The sequence below is a fragment of the Giraffa tippelskirchi genome, chromosome 9 (assembly GCF_054371585.1).
Source record: "Giraffa tippelskirchi isolate mGirTip1 chromosome 9, T2T-mGirTip1v1.2.pri, whole genome shotgun sequence".
NCBI classification, from domain to species: Eukaryota; Metazoa; Chordata; class Mammalia; order Artiodactyla; family Giraffidae; genus Giraffa; species Giraffa tippelskirchi.
This window is the reverse complement of record NC_137283.1, coordinates 146,981,820-147,002,333: the sequence shown is the minus strand read 5'-3', so window position 1 is coordinate 147,002,333 and position 20,514 is coordinate 146,981,820. Positions and strand designations below refer to the sequence as shown.

At 39.5% G+C, this 20,514-nt stretch overlaps 1 protein-coding gene and 1 long non-coding RNA gene across 2 annotated transcripts in view; one reads left to right on the top strand and one right to left on the bottom strand.

The window, feature by feature from the left end:
- The window catches only part of GRM1 (glutamate metabotropic receptor 1), a 447,850-nt gene that overhangs the window by 47,412 nt on the left and 379,924 nt on the right, over positions 1-20,514 (bottom strand). Inside the window, exon 11 of the mRNA XM_081529880.1 lies at positions 7,636-7,762. Within this exon, the coding sequence (XP_081386006.1) occupies positions 7,636-7,762 (127 nt within the window). The remainder of the gene's footprint in view (positions 1-7,635; positions 7,763-20,514) is intronic.
- Positions 17,628-20,502, top strand: LOC145521370 (uncharacterized). Its single transcript, XR_014065349.1, has 3 exons — positions 17,628-17,727; positions 17,947-18,072; positions 19,145-20,502. It is a non-coding gene; the product is annotated as an uncharacterized LOC145521370 (long non-coding RNA).

The window sequence follows — 20,514 nt, the reverse complement described above, 5'->3', positions numbered from 1 at the left end:
CCAAGTACTATTGTTAAGTACAGTATTAGGACAATCTTTGCATATGCAAATATTTCACAAGTTCAAATACTTGGAAAGATTCAGAAGACTCACAGAACATGCTCATGTAATGTCTTCATTCAAAGGCAAAGGGAAAAGTACAGTGAGAGAAGGACAGTGCAGGTCAGCAGCCAGGGCTGAGAGGTATCCAGGTACCCCTGGAGGGTGGGTAACTCTCCTCCTTAAACCTCAAAACAGGACAAATAAGTACATTATCTCACATATGTGGACATGATGGATACTTTGTGTAATTCTCTCAAGATATCAAAACTAGCACTTCTCAAATTTAAGATGGGCTCATTCCAACAAGGGCATGCTTTATTGGTGGATTGAGCTACCAAAATCTGCACAATGAACATTGATTTTGAGATAGCACAAGATAGAAACTCTCACTGAAGTCTTTCATGGCCCTCAAGTTGTATAGCTAAGTCGATCTGTCTAATAAAATATGCATCAGTAAATGAACTAACTTTGGTTGTCGCTAGTGGAGTTTCAAACTTTAAACTGCAAATCATAAATCCTAGCCCCCTTAATGTAACCAGTTTAAAGTTTAAAACTCCACTGGCCTGGAGAACGAGATGGCAACCCACTCCAGTATTCTTGCCTGGAGAATTCCATGAACAGAGAAGCCTGGCAGGCTACAGTCCATGGGGTCGCAAAGAGTTGGATATGACTGAGCAACTAACACATTAATGTAACCAGAAACTAAAGACTGATACTCAGCCATCTCCATAGGTAATCAGTCTTTAAAGTCTAGCTGTAAATTAAGCCTACCTTACCCAGTGTACTATACACAAATGAAGAAAACCATCCTTCTAGTAGAAGTCTAAGTATTCTTGTGTTGCAACAGTAGCAGTTTGTCATAACAATACCCCAAAGCAGTATACCTACCCAATCAGTAAGATTGCTTTATCTTTTGTGATGATCCTAGATTCTTTTTCCTATGTGAAAAGCAGGATTTTCAATGTCAATCCAGGACCACCCAAAACAGAATCACTTGGGGATTGGGATTGACAATTTACATTTTGAATAAGCTTCTTAAAAATTGTTTTTTCTTCTTTCCTTTCCTTTTTTTTTTCTATTTTTTTAAGACATCCTAAGTTTGAGAAGGAGAAGGCAATGGCAACCCACTACAGTACTCTTGCCTGGAAAATCCCATGGACAGAGGAGCCTGGTAGGCTTCAGTCCATGGGGTCGCTAGGAGTCGGACACGACTGAGCGACTTCACTTTCACTTTTCACTTTCAAGCATTGGAGAAGGAAATGGCAACCCACTCCAGTGTTCTTGCCTGGAGAATCCCAGGGATGGGGGAGCCTGGTGGGCTTCTGTCTATGGGGTCGCACAGAGTCGGACACGACTGAAGCGACTTAGCAGCAGCAGCAGCAGCAGCAGCTTCACTATTTTGAGGGAATTAGACAAAATATCCATTATCCATATATGTTATATGATGCAATGTACTTTATTTGTCCTATATTTTTAAAGAGAAGGGTTTCCCAACCTCCAGTGTTTGGTAATCCCAAGACTGGAAGGGGTGGTGGTTAAATTCAATCAGTGGTTTAGAACGAGTGGCCTGAGCCTACCTGGCACGCACAAGGAGAAGACTTTAATAGGAGTTGTGCATACTGTATCTAAAGCACTGAGAACCTAAGGACTTGGCAGTGTTCATGGTTAGCGTTACCCCAGACAAGTCAGTTTCCTTCTAGCAGACTACAAGCTACTGAGCAAAAGGACAAGGGTTAACTGCTAATTTTTGAACTAAATATTGGCTCACTTATAACATCCAAATGCATTAGAGGAGGTTAAAATTTAATATCTGAATTCTTTCCAATTAAGTAAAGACAAATTTAATATGAAACAAAAAACAAAGATAGGCCACAATTATTCCACCTAAAGTGTGTGGGGGCATTTAATAACATTTACAATACTGCTTCACAATTGCATAAGGCTTCATTGAAATGCTTTCTCTAACATTATTACATTAATATAAATTACCTACCAGGGGAAATTCTATTTATTATTCAATCTTTAAGCTCAAATGTCCCTTCCTCTTTCTCTTGCCAGGGAAAAGATGACTGCTTTTTTCTCTGTACTCATATGAAATTTTGTACATAGTCCTGTTCCAGGACTTATAATTGTCTGCTTACATGTCTAGTTTTTTTTTTTTTTTAATGTTTCTTTTTTTTTATTTTATTTTATTTTATAAATTTATTTATTTTAGTTGGGGGCTAATTACTTTACAATATTGTAATAGTTTTTGCCATACATTGACATGAATCAGCCATGGGTTTACATGTGTTCCCCTTCCTGGACCCCCCCCCCCACCTCCCTCCCCATCCCATCCCTCTGGGTCATCCCATTGCCCCGGCCCTGAGCCCTTGTCACATGCATCGAACATGGAATGGTGTTCTGTTTCACATATGATAATATACATGTTTCAATGCTATTCTCCCAGAACGTCCCACCCTCACCTTCTCCCTCAGAGTCCATAAAATTGTTCCATGCATCTGTGTCTCTTATTCTGTCTCGCATATAGGGTTATCGTTACCATCTTTCAAATTCCATATATATGCATTAGTATACTGTATTGTTGTTTTTCTTTCTGGCTTACTTCACTCTGTATAATGGACTCCAGTTTCATCCATCTCAGTAGAACCGATTCAAATGTATTTTTTTAATGGCTGAGTAATATTCCATTGTGTATATGAAGTTTGTCTTCTAGGATATAAACCTTGTCTCATTCACCCATATGTCCCAATATCTCAAAAACATACCTGGCACAAAGAAGGTGGTTTTGTATAATACAAAAGTAAGTAAATAAGTAGATAACATGAGAGGTGGCTGCAACTGTTAGGTAGGGAAAAATAGTTAAAAGTTAATGTCTATAACAGTATTTAATATTTTTATTGTAAGATTAGGGAAGTCTGACTTTATGAGGAATTATTTTATACTATTTGACTTTTTAAAATGAATAAGTAGCATTGGGTTTCTTATAATTGGTCCATGAATTGTTAAACCATTATCAAGTTGTATGTCATGGCAGAAGTAATCTCTGTTTATGCACCATAAGAAGTAAAGTGTGAAATTTAAATGCTGAATTAAAATGTGCATTTTCCCAAGAAGAAAACATGAGAAGCTTATTAACAGCTTCAGAAGACACTTTCTCTAAGAAATATACATTTTTTTTCTTCATAGCCAAAAAGCAACATACCCTAATAAGAATAAAGACTCACTTGTTAACATGTTTTTATTCATTAATTTTAGTCTTTGGAGCATATATGAAAAGTATCCGATAAGATGATTTTAAGCATATTTTTAACAAACTTTACCTTCAGTAAAAAGCACTATTTTCCAAAGAAGAATGATTTCTCATTTTAACTAAAGTTCAGTCCAAAAAATCCACCCATGAAAATAAAACACTTACTTAAAGGCAATGTATATACTCCTCTTAGTATTTTACTGATTTTTGTTTTTCTCTGCCTGTGAGTCTTCTCTTTTCACAACTACTGCTACCATGGCAACAGTCAAAAACACTGCCATGAACTGCACCCTTGCTCTGAGCCTGACATGGCACCCAGTAAGTGGCAAATTAGACCTCATTTTCCATTCATGTGAAAGAGAGGAAGAGATGCAGAAACAATAGGCACCATTAAAAGTAAATATAAATGAGGATTAAAGATGCATATTCTGAAAGATCTTAAACATAAGAGTTGTGACATAATTTGGATGTATGATCCAAATTTAGCCACTTGCCTGTTGTTACCAGATACCAGGCGGTTGCTTGGCTCAACTTTTTTGAATGTTAGAGTGATTTTTACACATATGATGGATGATAGTAGATTTAATTCTCTAGAAAGATAATTGCATTAAAATTCATCTATTTATAATTAAGGAAGATTTTTGTTTTTAATTGTTGCTAATCTATGATGGTTATCATTTGGCCGTGGACAGACAATATATCCACAATGGAAGCTCTCTAGGGGATAAAACCTATGACTTTGAGTTCCGTTATTATATTAGATCTTAAAAGTTTTTCCTATTTTAATATTGGATAGAAGTTCTTTTCATGTATGAGAGAAGTCTCAATTAAAGGGAAGCTGAGACAGTAGGAAAAGTCTGGGGAAGCTCCAAAAATGTAGACAGGAGGAAAACTTGTATCTCAAAGCCAGGACTTCTGACATTTAAGATTAATCCTAAAAAGGGGCTAGTTTTGTCTTTGATTCTCTTTCTCGTCAGCTGCAGTCTCAGTCAAAAAGCAGAGAGGACTGACTCTGAAGTCAAACCTAGTTTTCAAGCACAAGGGTGATCTGAGGAGACTGCTTTCTTAAGATAAACAGGACAGGAAGCACACACTGAGAAAGAAGATCAGTTCGTGAAGATGTGAGCATGTCGGGGAGGAGGCTTGTGTCCAGAACAAGGTTGGAAAAGCTTCTTCAAGTCAGTCCAATGCATGCAACCATGAGATAAATGTAAAGTGAAAGAAAGGTCTTTAGACCCAGAGACAAAAACCCTGGATTCTCGAGGTGGCTTCTCCTATTAACCATCTGTATTGACCTAGATGAACTTGGGTGAGTTCCTTCTCTCTAATTCTCTCAATAGAACAAACATTTATCAGGCAGTAATTATGTATGTTCAAGGCACCAGGCTGTGAGCCAGAGTTTCCCAAGGGATGAGACAGGGACTAGAATCTGATGGGTCCCGTCTCAGAACTAGTGAATGGGGATCTCTGCAGATGAGTAATTCCTGGGTGATTTTTAGGTATATTTGAAGCTGAAAACCAGCTTTCAGCAAGAGAATTAAAAAACAGGTGAGACAGAGTTTGTACCTTCAAAAACATTGTAATTTCTTTTCATTTTAAAATGGCCTTTGTACCAGGTGATTGCTAAAAGCTTTGATATTCAGTTTATTTTCTAACCATATTAACATTTTACACGGTCTCTTACTTTAAAAAGTATAATTTTAATTATTGACCTTGTTCTACTTTGGCAGCCATTTCTGATGTTCTCTGAATAAGCCACACAGTTTTTTAGTTTCAGTGTCTTATTTGGGAAGAAGTGAAAAAGTAAACAGCACTCATGAATGTTACCCTAATGATTTTCAACAGCACCCAGGGAAGCATGGGATCAGCAGTCAATGATCCCTGCTTCTAACTAGTTATGACCCTGGGCACAAAAGCACACCTCTCCAGGCCTCAGCTTTCATGTTCTAAAATGAAGGACTGCGTTATTCAGATGATAAAGTCTCTATGAACTCAAAGTTTCTATGGTTCTATCACTCTTAAAATTTATGAACAACATCTGTGACACACGTGTCATCTGTAAGGTCATATCAGAGCTTTTGGAAATCAAAACTCATATGTACATGCTAAGTCGCTTTAGTCGTGTTCAACTCTGTGGGACACTATGGACTGCAGCCCGCCAGGCTCCTCCGTCCGTGTGATTCTCCAGGCAAGAAGACTGGAGTGGGTTGCCATTTCCTCCTCCAGGGGATCTTCCCATCCCAGGGGTTGAACCTGTGTCTCTTCTGTCTCCTGCATTGGTAGGCAGGTTCTTTACCACTAGTGCCATCTGGGAAGCCCCAAAACTCACATATCTGAACATTACTCTTGGAAAGCTTATAAACTTGGGTAATCCATCCATAGGAATCCCACTGATTTTATGAGTAAATCATTGCCTGCATTCATTTATTCCTTTTTACTTCCATGCAGCTGCTCTGTTCACACCCTTTGAAATGACTCATTTGGACCAACACAGTAGCTTCCTCACTTCTCTCTGTTTTCAGTTTAGGTTCACTATCCTTGTCCATACTGCCACCATGGTTATCTTTCTGAGACCCCAATATCATGACATTATTCACCACTTTAAATGCCTCTGTGGTTCTCCTATGCTTAAAGCCAAAATCCAAACATGTAGAGTAAGTTCTTACAGAAGTTCCTTACCATTTGCTTCCAGTGTCCTCATCCAATCTCATCTCTGACCACATCTCTACCAGGCCCTTTGATTTACCAAACAACCCCATATACTTGTTCCACGGTTTTCCCCAAATGTACTACATGCTTTCATGTTTCCCATGTTCTACCTCCTATCTGGATTTTTTTAAATCTCTGTGTCTGCCTAACAAACTTTACTGAACTGCAACTGAACTGAACTGAACAAGTTCCAAGACCAAATGAAAGAGTTGGACACAAACTTTACAACTACTGTAAAATTTATCAGGCAGACAAGGAGATGAAAGAAACTCCAGGTAGAGAGTAGAGTGTGGGAAACATTTATTAAAATAGAGGCTTCCCAGGTGTCTAAGTGGTAAAGAATCTGCCTGCTAATGCAAGAGATGCTAGAGACTCAGGTTTGATCCCTGGGTTGCAAAGATCCACTGGAGGAAGAAATGGCAACCCACTCCAGTATTCTTGCCTGGAGAATCCCATGGACAGAGGAGCCTGGTGGGCTACAGTCCATAGGGTTGCAAGAGTCGGTCATGACTGAGTGATTAAGCACATTATTAAAATAACTATTTTGTTTTATATTCTTACATGTTTCTTCCCTGATATATGTTAAGTAAAATAAAACTGAAGCTGTGTTTCACTTATTTTTGTACCTTAGATGATCAAGAAATATTTGCAAATATAAATTCAGGTTACTAGAAATATCTTCAGATAAAAATTATAAAAAGAAAAACAGCCATATGACCCAGCAATCCCACTGCTGGGCATACACACCGAGGAAACCAGAATTGAAAGAGATGCGTGTACCCCAATGTTCATCGCAGCACTGTTTACAATAGCCAGGACATGGAAGCAATCTAGATGTCCATCAGCAGATGAATGGATAAGGAAGCTGTGGTACATATACACAATGGAATATTACTCAGCCATTAAAAAGAATACATTTGAATCAGTTCTATTGAGATGGATGAAACTGGAGCCCATTATACAGAGTGAAGTAAGCCAGAAAGAAAAACACCAATACAGTATACTAATGCATATATATGGAATTTGAAAGATGGTAACGATAACCCTATATGCGAGACAGAATAAGAGACACAGATGCATAGAATAGTCTTATGGACTCTGAGGGAGAAGGTGAGGGTGGGACGTTCTGGGAGAATAGCATTGAAACATGTATATTGTCATATGTGAAACAGAACACCATTTCAGGTTCGATGCATGAGGCAGATGCTCAGGGCTGGGGCAATGGGATGGCCCGGGGGGATGGGATGGGGAGGGAGGTGGGAGGGGGGTTCAGGATGGGGAGCACATGTAAACCCATGGCTGATTCATGTCAATGTATGGCAAAAACCACTACAATATTGTAAAGTAATTAGCCCCCAACTAAAATAAATAAATTTATTAAAAAAAAAAAGAAAAACAGGAACAATTGGTATACAAGAATACTCTTTGAATACACTTTTATTCATGTGTAAATAAACTTTCAGTATGGATGATGGAAAACTTTTAAGAGCTTTAAGAGTACCTTTGACATGAGCAGTAACAATGTAAATAAATATTGAAAAAGATGTGAGTTAATCACTCACATTTTAAACAACAGGCACATTGCAGAAGTCAATGTTCAGGACAAGGTTGACAAGTGAGACAGTTCCTACCTGTCAGATCTGCATTGGGCCACCATCCCAAGTCACAAGCTTTGCAAGTGAATTCATCTTGCACATATTCATTCTCTTTGCAGGCAGTGCAAATCCAGCAGCAACTGACTTCCCCTTTCCGTATGACCTATAACACAGGGATATTTCATATGCCTTAAATTTAGTTTCTTTTTTCAGATGAGGACTTACTTTCATACTGATTTTTTTTTTTGAAGATTAACTTTCCAAAAAAATCGTACATATTGAGGAATCTCAAATACTTGGATTGAAGTATACCTCATTGCCTTAGAGTTCAGATGTGAATTTCAGTTCACTCCATGTTGTATTTGGAGGATTTTCAATAATCATTTCTTTTATAAAAGAAATTAAACAGTTGAATGTTATCATTATATATATATTAATATGCATTAATAGTTCTCTGAAAAGTAAAAGTACATTCTTCTTTTTCATATTATGTTGTAAGCTCCCTGATCTTTACTTTCATAATGTCTAATATGTTGTTAATCCTATTGTTTAAAATATGATTTCTAATACTGTTTGTTTTTCATTGTGTAAAATCCATCTCCATGTGTCTTCTCATGATACGCAAGTTCTTTTAAACCCTTTTGTATTATTTATAGTAGCTATTTTACTTTGACTGTTAATTCCATCATCAACATAATATCTAGGACTGTTTCTATTGCTTGATTTTCCTTCTGGTTATTTGTCACATTTTCTCACTTTGTCATAGGTCTAAAAATTTTTAACCAGATGCTGTACATAAGGTATAGAGTGCTGGATTATTTTTCTTGAAGTATTGGCCTTTGTTCTGGCAGGCAGCCTGGTTGCCTGTGGCTCAGTTTGAGCCTTGTTTTTCATCTTTTAGGGCAAGTCTAGAATATTCTCTACTCTAGGAATAGTTTACCCTTAAAGTGTGACCTTGCTGGGCTCTCTGCTTAGCTCTGTGTATTCAGCAAGGTATTTCTACTCTGGCTTATGGTAACTGGGACAATTCCCAGCCTTGTGGGGCCTCTGGGAACCCAGCACCCCAGTAATTTTTATTTCCTTGGACTTTTTGAATTCTACTATACTCATGCAGGGGACTTCTCTGGTGGCTCACATGGTAAAGAATCCGCCTGCAATGCAGGAGACCAGGGTTCAATCCCTGTGTGGGGAAGATTCCCTGGAGAAGGGAATGACTGACCACTCCAGTATTCTTGCCTGGTGAATTCCATCCTGGCAGGCTACCGTCCATGGGGTTGCAAAGAGTCAGACACAACTGACCAACTAACACTTTCACTTCATACTTATTTGATAGAGTCAAATACTGATGGGAACTCATACGCCAACTGCTGGAACTCTTTTTCTGCATTGATTCATTCTCTTCTTTTCTATGCGCTATAGATTCTATCTGCCTTGGCTCTCCTAAACCTTGGTTTCTGTCTTCTTAAATTATCAAGATAGCCAAACTCTGTTTGTGTTCTTTCTCACTACACAACAACCAGGAAATTGCCTACAGACAGAATGCCTGAATGATTTTAGGGTTCACTTCTCTGTTTCCTTTCAATTCTTTGAAATAAAGGTCATACACTGTTTTCCAATGTCTGAACACAGTTATTTCATGTATTTTGTCAAATTTTCTGATTGTTTACAGCAGAATGCTGTCTGAAATTTTTTACTCTCTCATGGCTGGAAACAGAAGTCTTTCCCTAATATGTTCAGTCATTTCAGTCACTCAGTCGTGTCTGACTCTTTGCAACCACATGGACTGCAGCACACCAGGCTTCCCTGTCCATCATCAACTCCCGGAGCCTGCTCAAACTCATGTTCATCGAGTGGTGATGCCATCCAACCATCTCATCCTCTGTCGTCCCCTTCTCTTCCCGCCTTTAATCTTTCCCAGCATCAGGGTCTTCTCAAATGAGTCAGCTCTTCGCATCAGGTGGCCAAAGTCTTGAGCTTTAGCTTCAGTATCAGTCCTTCCAATCAATATTCAGTACTGGTCTCCTTTAGGATTGACAGGTTGGATCTCCTTGCTGTCCAAGAGACTCTCAAGAGTCTTGTTCAACACCACAGTTCAAAAGCATCAATTCTTTGGTGCTCAGCTTTCTTTATAGTCCAACACTCACATCCATATATGACTACTAGAAAAACCATAGCTTTGACTAGACAGACCTTTGTTGGCAAAGCATTGTCTCTGCGTTTTAATATGCTGTCTAGGTTGGTCACAGCTTTTCTTCCAAGCAGCAAGTGTCTTTTAATTTCATGGCTGCAGTCGCCATCTGCAGTGATTTTGTAGCCCCCCAAAAATAAAGTCTCTCACTGTTTCCATTGTTTCCCCATCTATTTGCCACGAAGTGATGGGACCCTAACATGTTAGATATTATCAAATATTCTCATATGTAAAGTCAGAAATTAAACAGTAAATATTGCCATAGCTTAAAATCATATAAACCCTATCCTTTGTGAGGATAAAATTATCTTCTTGTAGATCAGGTCAAAATGTATTAATCAACCACTATTTTAAAATTACATGAAAAATATCCCATGACAATATATTTTCAGAAACTGTAAAATGTTTTCTTTTTCTTCTTTTACTTTCAAATAACTGTAGAAAGTAGACTCAAATTGTCTTTTTGAAAAATCCATATCTATCCTCAGAGTAAGCATTAACTGTATGCTTTATTCCAAATTTATACTGTATTCCAAATTACAAGTTTTTCTAATGTTATGGAAAATTTTTAAAAGTACTGCTTTATTATTTTAATTAGTGTAAGAAGTACACAATATTGTCTATCTTGTCATTCAGCTTTATCTTTTTCCTAACTATAAAATTAATACTATGAATTAGACAAATTCAAAAGATAATAATTCTAAACAAATTATTTATGCAAGATGACTAGTGAAAAATAGATCCTATGGGTAACTGTCACATGGAAAATACTTAACGTTAGGTTTTGAATGACTGAATAAGTGATTAGCTTACACATTTAATAACTAATGAAAAAGGAACTGCTCAGATGGAATTTTTAAGTTACTCCTTCTTATTCAGCCACCAAATATGTGAACTTTTGCCATATAACATCTAAATTATGAGACTTGTCTTTCTGTCTCTCAGCTACCCCTCCAGGCTTAAGATTCCCTGGTGGCTCAGATAGTAGAGTCTGCCTGCAATGCGGGAGACCTGGGTTCAATTCCTGAGTTGGTAAGATCTCATGGAGAAGGAAATGGCATGCTGGATTTTGGTCCCTGCCTCTAATCCGGTAACATGGATTTAATTTCTTCTCACTCCCGAGTAACATGCAACTCAACTGCCAAGACTATCTCTGTGGGCTGTGGACTCCTATGAGAAGGGAATCATGCCTTACTTTCACTGTTTTTAGATTACAGTCATCAAGAAATGTACCAAGAGCACACAGAAGGTGCCCTCTGAATAAAGGTTGAGTTGAATCTTTTTTAAAAATGTAATTAAGCCATTCGAGGAAATTTAGTGCCTCCCTTGTCTAATATCTTCAAAATATAAGCTCTTTGGTCAGGTGTTTACTTAGATCCCAATCCTTTTTTCTGCACTTGAGTCTGACTGTTAGTGATTTCTTATATAAGTCCACCAAACAGACATTATGTCCTCATTAATGTCTATATAACTGTTTGTTTTGGAGGGAGGTTTCAAGTAGGGCAGATATATCATCTGATTTTTCATCTGACTTGCTTTCTGCAGGGATTATTATGGCTATGGTTTGGAGAACAGATTTTAAGGAGGGCAAGAGAGAGAGTGCATGTTGCTTAATCCATGGTTTTAATATGCAACAATATAGTAAAGAAATAAATATATTTTAATAAAAGAAAGAATATTCTTTTCCATTCAAAGAACTCTCTTTCCTCCATCAGTTCATCTATGTCACTATACTTGAGTCTTGACACAGGCTCCAGGAAGTATTTCTGGTTCAGTGAACCCTCTGAAACATTATCTTATTTAGAATCCTCTGTAATTTCTAATAAGATATAGTTGGCATTTTACTACCACAAGTTAGTCAGCTTTTGTCCATTAATTGTGTCACATGTATATGATAGAAATAGTAGTGTTAGTCACTCAGTCGTGTCAGACTCTTTGTGAACCCATGGACTGGAGCCCGCCAGGCTCCTCTATCCATGGGATTCTCCAGGCAAGAATACTGGAGTGGGTTGCCATCTCCTCCTCTAGGAGATCTTCCTTACCAGGGGATCAAACCCACATCTCCTGCATTGCAGGCAGATTCTTTACCATCTGAGCTACTGGGAAGACCCACATGTATATGATAGATATGCTTCATTCAGATACTTAAAAAAATTCTTAAATTATTGTCTCTAACTTATGTTTTCATCTCCTCATATCACAAATATTTTAAATTATTTTTATATTTTTATACTAAGTGATATTTCTTTTGCATGTAGTAGATAGTCAATAACTGAATATTGTTTCATTTTGTTACAGTAAAACACTTTTTATGACAGCTCTGAGTCATGATAAGAGATTTAATGTTTCATTGAAATTTTCCTTGAAGGACCAAGACTTCCCAAGACTCAAAAACTGTTTCGATTCCTTTTACATCCCATGTACTGGTGCTCTGTTTATTGTTAGCAAGACTAGATGACTTGCTGCTTCACACAAGGCTATGATTCAATTCCATATACACTGTAGGAGTCTTATTTATGCCATAGGACAGCAAGTGTTCTTTTTATGAATATGTTTCCGAATAACTTGAAATAGACTTTTTTTAGTTTAAGCTTTATTTAGAAAAGGATAAAAGAAAGTAAGCAGCTTCAGGAGAATATAATGAAGGAAAAGTAACAATACATTAAAGGAAACAGAGACATTTTCTTCAGGAGGGAAATGCCTGGAAAACTAAACAGAATAAAGACATGGGTCCTACCTAATTAGGTCTGTAGGAAAACCAGCTGATGTTTAGGTTTCCTTTGCATTTACAGTGCTAGCACAGTTCTTGGCACATATTAATTATTCAATAATGTATGTGAAAGGAAAGAGAGAAATAATAAGGAATAGGACATAAACAAGAGAAATGAAAATGAAGAATTTAAGAAAACAAAAAATTGGAGGGATTGAAAGCTTGGCAAGGACTATAGAAAAATATCAATTTAGGAAAATCCCTACATTGTAACTTATTACAGGGAAAATGTAACAAAATCATATAGGAATATAAAATGATCACAAAAATGGACATATATTGAACCAGCCCATGTGTGAGGAACTCTGTACAGAATTAAACTAACGTGCACAACCGTTCCATGGAGTGAAGTTAATTATGTACATTTTGCAGGTGAGGAAACAGCTGCAGAGGGGTCAGCAGCTCGTGCAAACCTTAGTCACATCATCTCCAGTTATTGTCAAGATCTAGGCTCTTCCTAGTGTAAAAACAGTTATGACAGTGATGATATGTTATACCAAGAACCAAAATTACATCTCAGAAGTTGGCAGATATTTATTTACTTATCCAATCTTTATTTAGTGGCACCGTATGTCAGACATGGTACGATGCACAGGGACAGATAAATAAAAAGACCTGATGATCACTGAGGTTAAGAAGCTCAAAACTCTGACAGAGTAGAGTAAGTATACTGATAGAAGAAGGAATGAAATGCTTTTGCAGGGCATATGCAGTCAATTATTTAGCCATTCATTCATTCTCATTATGCATTCAGAGTGCCAGGCACTGCATCAAGGCTAGAGACCATCAGTGAATAGATCATATCCTTATCTTTGAGAAGTTCTTATTCTAGAGAAGGGCTTTGAGAAAAACACAGAAAGAAAGAGGAATAGGGTCCAGGACAGGGACCAATAGGAGGCAAGAGGCCTAGGAATCAGACTTTAGAGGCACTTAAACCTTTCAGCATGTGGGGTCCACCCTGCACTTGCAAGATCTTGAGTGGAGTCGGGGTGGGGGTGGGCAGATCTCTTTAGTGTATGTGCGGGAGGCTTCTGACTTGCCTCATCTTAGTCCCAGTCCTGTTAGGGAGGAGGCACATGGAACTGGGGAGTGCAATTTTGCATGTGATGCTCAGGTAAAGCGTCACTAAGATAGGTCATTTGGCTCCTGTAAAAATTAACTTTTTAAGAAAGATATGCCATTTGAGTAAGGACTTGTGAGCAGGAAAGGAGGAAGCTCTGAGTACATCTGGTGGAAGAGAGTTCTAGGTGGTGGGATCAGCTAGAGCAAAGATTGGAAGTAAGAGTTCTCTGCATACTCATGCTATTGCCTTCCTCCTGTACTTTTCTCTATGTGGGTAATGTGCCAATAAATGTTTACTTTAAAAAGACTTTGGGCCCTGCTTCAGCCACAGCCACCTGCAAGACACAGGAGATCTGCTGGGCTCCTTCTCTGCTCCATGTCATGTGACTCAGCAGCAGCTCCTATCAGAACCTGTCTCCAAAAGTGGCAGACAAGATAGACCTGAGGCCAAAGTGAAAAGAAGAAAGTGTTAGTTGCTAAGCTGTGTCCGACTCTCTGTGACCCCATGGACTATAGTCCACCAGGCTCCTCTGTCTGTGGGATTCTCCAGGCAAGAATACTGGGGTGGGTTGCCATTCCCTTCTCCAGGGGATCTTCACCACCCAGGGATCAAACCTGGGTCTCCTGAATTGCAGGGGAATTCTTTACCATCTGAGCCACCAGGAAGTCCACCTACAGTGATCATCAAAAAGTTCAGCAGCCAGGAGATCAACTTAAATACTGGTCAAAGCTTGAGAGATGAAGCCATCAGAGTGACTGTGAATAAATTAATGATGATTCCACAAAATTTCTCATAATGACCAGTAAAGTTTCCTCTTCACCCAGAGAAACCATAGTAATTTCACGATTTCACATACATAATAAACCCCTCAATATTTTGTCTTCAACTGTTTCCAAAATTTTAGCCAATATGGTTTTAGTAGCTGGGACAGATCACATCATTATTATGCAATCATAAGCTTCTCAGATAAAGAATTTTTTATATTTCTGTGGACAACTTTTACTGAGATTCTGCCATCCTGCAGCAGACTTTGGAAGATATTACATAATGAAAGAACCATGTCTTTGTTTCATTGGTTACATTAACTATCAGTTCAGTTCAGTTGCTTAGTCGTGTCTAACTCTTTGTCACCCCATGGACTGCAGCACACCAGGCTTCCCTGTCCATCACCAACTCCTGGAGCTTACTCAAACTCACGTCCATTGAGTCAGTGATGCCATCAACCATCTCATCCTTTGGCGTCTCCTTCTCCTCCTGCCTTCAATCTTTCCCAGGATCAGGGTCTTTTCAAATCAGTCAGTTCGTCACATCAGGTGGCCAAAGGATTAGAGTTTCAGCTTCAGGATCAATCCTTCCAATGAATATTCAGGACTGATCTCCTTTAGGATGGACTGGTTGGAACTCCTTGCCATCCAAGGGACTCTCAAGAGTTTTCTCCAACACCACAATTCAAAAGCATAAACATTAACTGTGAACAACTTAAATGCATAGTTTGCTTTGATTCACAGAAAGAGGAGGCTGAGGAGGATAGGACAAGTGTAATTGATGATGTTATTGCTAACTTTCGTAGCTGGTCTTATAGCCATGTGAGAACTGCCCTTATTCTTAGAAAACAAAAGCTGAGGTATGAAGTTTCATGATATTTGCACTTCACTTTCAATGGTACAGGGAAAAAATAGTTAACTCAGTCCTGAAGTATACAATCTCAGTCCTGAAGTATACAATCTGTAAAAACAGGTGTATTTGGGCTTTTTTCACATATATAAGGTGAAACCTGTATGCAGGTCAGGAAGCAACAGTTAGAACTGGACATGGAACAACAGACTGGTTCAAAGTAGGAAAAGGAGTACATCAAGACTGTATATTGTCACCCTGCTTATTTAACTTATATGCAGAGTACATCATGAGAAACGCTGGGCTGGAAGAAGCACAAGCTGGAATCAAGATTGCTGGGAGAAATATCAATAACCTCAGATATGCAGATGACACCACTCTTATGGCAGAAAGTGAAGAAGAACTAAAGAGCCTCTTGATGAAAGTGAAAGAGGAGAGTGAAAGAGTTGGCTTAAAGCTTAACATTCAGAAAACTAAGATTATGGCATTCAGTCCCATCACTTCATAGCAAATAGATGGGGAAACAGTGTCAGACTTTATTTTTCTGGGCCCCAAAATCACTGCAGATGGTAACTGCAGCCATGAAATTAAAAGACGTTTACTCCTTGGAAGGAAAGTTATGACCAACCTAGACGGAATATTAAAAAGCAGAGACATTACTTTGTCAACAAAGGTCTGTCTAGTCAAGGCTATGGTTTTTCCAGTGGTCATGTATGGATGTGAGAGTTGGACTATAAAGAAAGCTGAGCGCAGAAGAATTGATGCTTTTGAACTGAGGTGTTGGAGAAGACTCTTGAGAGTCCCTTGGCCTGCAAGGAGATCCAACCAGTCCATCCTAAAGATCAGTCCTGGGTGTTCACTGGAAGGACTCATTTTGAAGCTGAAACTTGAATACTTGGCCACCTGATGCGAAGAGCTGACTCATTTGAAAAGACCCTGATGCTGGGAAAGATTGAGGGCAGGATGAGTATGGGACGACAGAGGATGAGATGCTTGGATGGCATCATCGACTCAATGGACATAGGTTTGGATGGACTCAGGGAGTTGGTGATGGACAGGGAGGCCTGGTTTGCTGTGGTTTATGGGGTCGCAAAGAGTCGGACATGACTGAGCGACTGAACTGACTGATGTGTATTTTACTATATGATAATATGGCATGTGTAATGAAGAACCACTTATGATATAGTCCATGTTCACACAATGTCTCCATAATTCTACCTTGATTGGCCAGGTCAGAAGAGAGGGAAGTGGAGGTCCCTACTCTCCATGACGAAACTCCCAAATCCAGTTCAGTTCAGTTCAGTTCAGTCGCTCAGTCGTATCCGACTCTTTTTGACCCCATGGACCAGTAAAGAATCCAAAAACAAACTTAAGGGAAGAAAAAAATAAAAGAGAAGAGAAGGGAAAAGAAAGAATAGGAGGCTAATGGGACCAAACTCCAGGACCCTTTCCCTGGGATTCTCTGCTAGTTTCCCCATCTCTGTCAAAGTCTCCCAACTGCCTTCTAATACTCATTGCCTCCTTAACTCTAGATTCTGGTTTCCCTTAGCATTTTTAAGTGGATCTCTATTTATAATTTTGTTGTGAACTATTCAGAAAATAAGCTTCAGCAATTGAAATTTGTAGGAATTATGCCAGTTCATATAATGGAAGATGGTTGAACATGTGGCTGTGGGTTGATAAGAGCTTTGGGTTGGCTCTAAGCCCAGCTCGGCATTTGCTAGCTGAGAAAGCTTGGGGCAAGTGACTCAAGCCCTCTGGGCCTCTGATTTCTGATCTATAAAATGGGGTGATAATACCTCCTTTAAAAGAGTTGTTTTAAGGAAGAATTGAAATGATGTCAGTAAAGCATCCATTATTGTACTTGCATAAGGATATGTTTGATAAAGGTTAGTCCCCCATCTCTACTGCCTCTCTGCTCCTTTCTTCCACTTTCACTTCCTTTGCCTCTCCACCCCTTCTTACCTCTTTCCTGCCTTCCCTACACAGAGGAAAAGAGCAGCAGGCTTGGTGTAGGAGAACAACACACTGTTCACTTGCAGACCCATGGTCCACATTTTATGTGCTACCTCAGATTCTTTTGGCCTGACCTGTGTCAGGCCTTTGGCCATGCTCTTGGGCATTCTGGACACTTCTGCAACCCCACCTCAGTTTCTACCACTACTGTGTCATCTTAAGGCATCTCCAGGTGGCTCTCTCTCCCATGGAGGAGGCACTGGCGTCTAGAACTGCCTCCATTGCACTCACCACAGCAGGAGCTGTAAGACCCACAGCTGCTTCCTCTCCCCTCACTGCTTCCAAATCTGAAGAAGGTCCACCTAACAGGACAGGGACTCTCGCTGTCCCAGTAGCCGCCTAGAGGGATCAGGTGACGTCACTTCCTGTGAGCAAACGTTGACCACAGGAAGCAGAAAGTAGAATAGCAGGAGTGTAGACATTTTTCTTCTTTCCTTGCTCCAATAAACAGTCTGAGAAGGCTGTCCAGAGATCTCGGTGAGGCTGAGTTGTGCTCAGTGAGGCAGTGTCCTGCTCAATGATGCGTCACCTCAGTGGGAGAGGTGTTTTTCCATGCTTCCATGTCTCCATTCCGTTTCCTCTCACTCCTGCTTCCATGGGATCCTGTCTCCCAATAATATATTAGCACTTAAGCCTTGCTTAGCTTTCAGGGTTCAAGAGAACCTGAGCTCAGGACCTGTGAACTGTATTTTCCAGGCTCTCTTGCTAGTGTCTTCTCCATAGGGATGGAAGAATGGAAGGACCTAATGGGAGACTGAAGAGCCAAAGAGAAGAGAAGCCTCGTATTGAGCCATTCTCCCTCCAGCTCAGGACGTGTCTCAGGTAGTATCTATGACCTTTCTTGTGTCCCTTTGGCCCTGGGGTGGGAGTAATTCCTGCCACTGCTCATCTCTGAGTTGCATCAGTGCCCCCTCTTACTTTTATAACCAGTCTTTTTTTTTTTTTTAATGTAAAACTCCCTCTGTTGAACCACCTAGTGTGGGTCCTTTCTTTCCTGACTATACCAATAAAACACAACAATGAAAGCTTGATTTTATTTACCTCTGTTTGTGGTATGACTGAAATAAATTTCTCCTCCCTAAAATATTTTATTTATAAGATATTATATTTATATTTCTAAAAATCAGTAATATAAGAAAACTGGACTTCTAACTACTTCAAAGGAAATTACCATAAGAAAGCTTCATGGGTTATCACAAAACAAGTCAAATGATCATTTCAGCATTTGAAGTGACATTTGACATTTAAAATAAATAATCCTTTCCCAAAAGTTATGCTTCTCAGTTAATACAAGTGCAAGCCCTACCATCACCTTTTACGTTGCTTCTTTCCAGTCTCTGTAGTGGCTACTGAGAGATCTTGCTCTGCATCCTGAACCTGCTAGGTGGCAATTGACAATGGAAGAATATAAATGCTATTATTTGGTAAATGGGATTTGGATATCATTTGTTTCTGTACCTCCCATGGTGCTTATGGGAAAGAAACACACATCCCCTCTCTGCTCCACTCCAGATGCTATTGAGCATAGGCATGCTTTCATACTGCAGGGTACATGGTGTTACAAAAATTGGACCCCAAGAGATTTTCATTTGTAGCGAGTACTCTGTAGTGACTCAGCAATGATTTCTGGGATCTCTTTTGATAACACTGCATGGGTGTAATGCAAATGTAATGCCGGAAATACTTGAGCATCGAGCTTAGAGATGTATGCAGACAGCCTTTCCTCTGAACTGGGGGCCTGGAGAGAGTCTATCTCTGGAGCATAGAAATGGGACTACACATGGCAATGTGAGCTCCCATTCACTGCCTGCCAGCAGTGAGAGTAACAGGAGGGAATTCTGAAAGGGAGCTGGAGTGCAGAGCATCTTCAGAATGATTTGTTTTCTCTTGCCAGGGTTTTGCTTGTTTCAGTTCAGTTCAGTCACTCAGTCGTGTCCAACTCTTTGCGACCCCATGAATCGCAGCACGCCAGGAGTCTCTGTCCATCACCAACTCCCGGAGTTTATCCAAACCTATGTCCATCGAGTCGGTGATGCCATCCAGCCATCTCATCCTCTGTCGTCCTCTTCTCCTCCTGCCCCCAATCCTTCCCAGCATTAGGGCCTTTTCCAATGAGTCAACTCTTCGCATGAGGTGGCCAAAGTATTGGAGTTTCAGCTTCAACATCAGTCCTTCCAATGAACACCCAGGACTGATCTCCTTTTCTTATATTCTGAAAAGCCAAACTTTGTATTTCCATAAACTTTTTTCAGAGTAGTTTTCTGCACTAAACATGCAGTTCTGTCACCCAGGCTGAGAAGGAGGTCTGAGATGAGTTGCCTCAGGAGTTCTTTTCATACTCAAAGTGACTGATTCCCTTGCGAGTTTGAGTCCACCTGCACAGCTCTTCTTAGATGTTGTGGGTCCCAGATCCTCCACCTTCTTTGATCAGTAGGGATAAAGTGGTAGGTCCAGCAGCTGCAGCAACACTACTAGACTCTTGCCTTAAAGACCCCTGAGTATATTTCTCAGGGTGACTTCTGCAAATGGCATAGCAGCATGATGGCATGGTGGGAAGCAGGAGCCTCACACAGTATCCATTCCAGCCCCAGCTGTGCTTTGTGACATTTAAGTAACAGTCCTGTCTGCTCCCAGAGATGAATCACAGAAAATTAGAGATGAGAAAGACCTATTAGGTCATTTAATCCACACTCCTGCCAGTTCACAATCACCCCTCTATGCTCCATTTCCTAATGCATTAGCCAGTTTGGTTTTTAAATAGCTTGGGATACAGAGTGTGCTCTTTCCATGCCTTCTACATCAAGACTCCTCTCTACTCCCATTCGGCCAAATGCCCAATATAGGATGTTTATTTACTCTAGTTTTAAATACACAGTGATATCACAGTCACTCACTTGCCCCAACCTGGAAAAGCTTCTGGGAATAATTAGAAAGTGAAGACTCTCTTTCGGCTGGAAATAGTTTCAGGAAAGTGAAAGAACTTGGTAGAGAAAAGAGAAGTGGTAAGCAGTGCTCCTGTGTTACCTCATTTCAACATCTTTTATTTTAGTTTTACACTAATTTGGCATTGCTCAGCTTCTGCTTTCCTTAACAATAGCTAGAACTATGACTAAGCAGTATCATTGGCTTTGGCTTCCAAGTTTACTTCTGTTTCAATTTTTAATTTGATTATTCATATCCCCTTGCTTTCTATATTGTATTTAACATCACAGCTCATCATTGCGATGCAAATAAAGATTGTTCTAAATATCCCAATGGTTTTCC